This window comes from Trachurus japonicus, chromosome 5 (genome assembly GCF_045865225.1).
Source record: "Trachurus japonicus isolate A0001 chromosome 5, Traja_1.0".
Taxonomy (NCBI): Eukaryota; Metazoa; Chordata; class Actinopteri; order Carangiformes; family Carangidae; genus Trachurus; species Trachurus japonicus.
Window position 1 is genome coordinate 696695 of NC_140911.1, and position 2175 is coordinate 698869.

General features: G+C 61.9%; 1 protein-coding gene across 1 annotated transcript; it reads left to right on the plus strand.

Moving 5' to 3' along the window:
• The first annotated feature begins 382 nt into the window (after positions 1-382).
• Positions 383-1951, plus strand: LOC146986716 (G protein-coupled receptor 61-like). The gene has a single exon (XM_085777867.1). It carries the CDS (start codon positions 383-385, stop codon positions 1949-1951), a length of 1569 nt encoding a protein of 522 aa, XP_085633993.1.
• Positions 1952-2175: the final 224 nt, after the last annotated feature.

A 2175-nucleotide genomic window follows, 5' to 3' on the forward strand; every position in this document is an offset into this window, starting at 1 on the left:
ACGCTGGAATATCCCTTTAAGGCGGCTGCCCTATGTAGAGGCTACAGTCCTCACCGCAGGTGGCCCCGGTTCGAATCCCGCATCGGGCAGACCTTTCCTGCATGTCATTCCCCCTCCCTCTGCCTCCCCCTCTCCTGTCTATCTCACTGTGTGCTGTCGAATAAAAAGGCAAAAACGACAAAAAAAAATACTAAACTAATTTTTCTCAGAACTGCACTCTGAGGAGTTTTAACCCTTTGTTCCGTTGTAGGGCAGAACAGCAGCTTCCCGCCTCATTCCCGGCCTCTCTCTGCTTCCCGGCCGTAGCTCCTTCCCGGCGGTGAAGGATGGGTGATGGGGCAGTGACTGCTCCTTCCTTCCTGCCTTCCTCCTCTTCCCTCAGATGGAGCCGACGTGGAACTCCTCCTCCTCCCAGCTGCTCCCGTCCAACCGGTCTGCCTCCTCCTCCTTCTCCTCCTCCTCCTCCTCCTCCTCCTCGCTGCCCGAGCCGGAGCGCTGGGCGGCCTCGCGGGCGCTAGCGCTGCTCGCCATGCTGCTGATGGACCTGCTGGCCGTGCTGGGCAACGTGGCCGTCATGGCCGTCATCGCCAAGGCGCCGCAGCTGCACAAGTTCGCCTTCGTCTTCCACCTGTGCGTGGTGGACCTGCTGGCGGCGCTGGTGCTGATGCCGCTGGGAATGCTGTCCGGCGGCGGCGGCGGAGCGTTCTCCGGCGAGGCGCTGTGCCGCGGCTACCTCTTCCTCAGCGTGTGTCTGGTCAGCGCCGCCATCCTCTCCATCTCCGTCATCAACGTGGAGCGCTACTACTACATCATCCACCCGCTGCGCTACGAGGTGAAGATGACGCTCGGCCTCGTGGCCTCGGTGCTGGTGGGAATCTGGGTCAAGGCGCTCGCCATGTCGGCCCTGCCGCTGCTCGCGTGGTTCCTTCAGGGAGGAAGAACTCCTCTTCCTCTTCTGGAGAGCAGCGGCGGGGTTAGCGTTAGCGTTAGCGGCGTTGGAGGAGGAGGCGGAGCAAAGGCCGCTGCTCCGCCTCCTCACCGCCGCTGCTCGCTGCACTGGCCCGGCGGCGGCTCCAACCGCCTGGCCTTCATGGCGCTCTTCACGCTGGTCTACTTCCTGTGTCCGCTGCTGCTCATCCTGGTCGTTTACTGCAACGTGTTTAAAGTTGCGCGCGTCGCGGCGATGCAGCGCGGCCCGCTGCTGCCCACATGGATGGACGACACGCCGCCGCTAGCACCGCCGCCGCGCCACAACCGCCACCGCCGGCGCTCCGAGTCGCTCAGCAGCCGCTCCACCATGGTGACCAGCTCTGGAACGGGAACGGCGGGGACGGGAACGGGGCGGGCGACGCCGCAGCAGCAGCGGGTGCTAGGCGGCGGCGGGAAGGCTGCGGCGGTGCTAGCGGCGGTGGGCGGTCAGTTCCTGTGCTGCTGGCTGCCGTACTTCTCCTTCCACCTCTACGCGGCGCTGGCGGGAACGCCGCCGTCGGCCGCGCTGGCCTCGCTGGAAGAGGCCGTCACCTGGATCGGATACTTCTGCTTCACCTCCAACCCGTTCTTCTACGGGTGTCTGAACCGGCAGATCAGAGAGGAGCTGGGGAAGCACCTGCCGTGTCTGTTCCGCCGCGCCGGAGCGGAGCGGGAAGACGACCGGCTGCCCAGTCGGGAAGGATCCATAGAGGAGAACTTCCTGCAGTTCCTCCAGGGCACCGGCGGCTGCAACAACAACCTGGACCCTCAGAACTCCCGTGGCAGCGGCAGCTCGTCCTCCAGTCCGAAGGGCGAAGCCGGCTGCCCCGCGGCGGCAGCTCATTCCCAACTCCCGGAGCAGCAGCCGCAGCCCATTCCCATTCCCGTCGACTTCCGTATCCCGGGACAAATTGCAGAAGACACTTCGGAGTTTATTGAGACTGAGCAGGTGAAAAACAACCACATATATACAGACAATTAATGCTGCGTTCATAACAACTCGAAAGTCGTAATTCCCAACTCCAACTTCCGACATCATTGCGTTCACGCTGCAGGAAATCGGGAGAAAAAAAAACATGGCTACCTGAAGGAAGTTTGTCGTATTGTGGCTCATAGCTGAATAGTAAAAATCACTGCAGCAGTAAATGATGTTTATTCTGGAGGAGAGGAGACGCTGCAGATGAGTGCACATATAATGTTACAGCC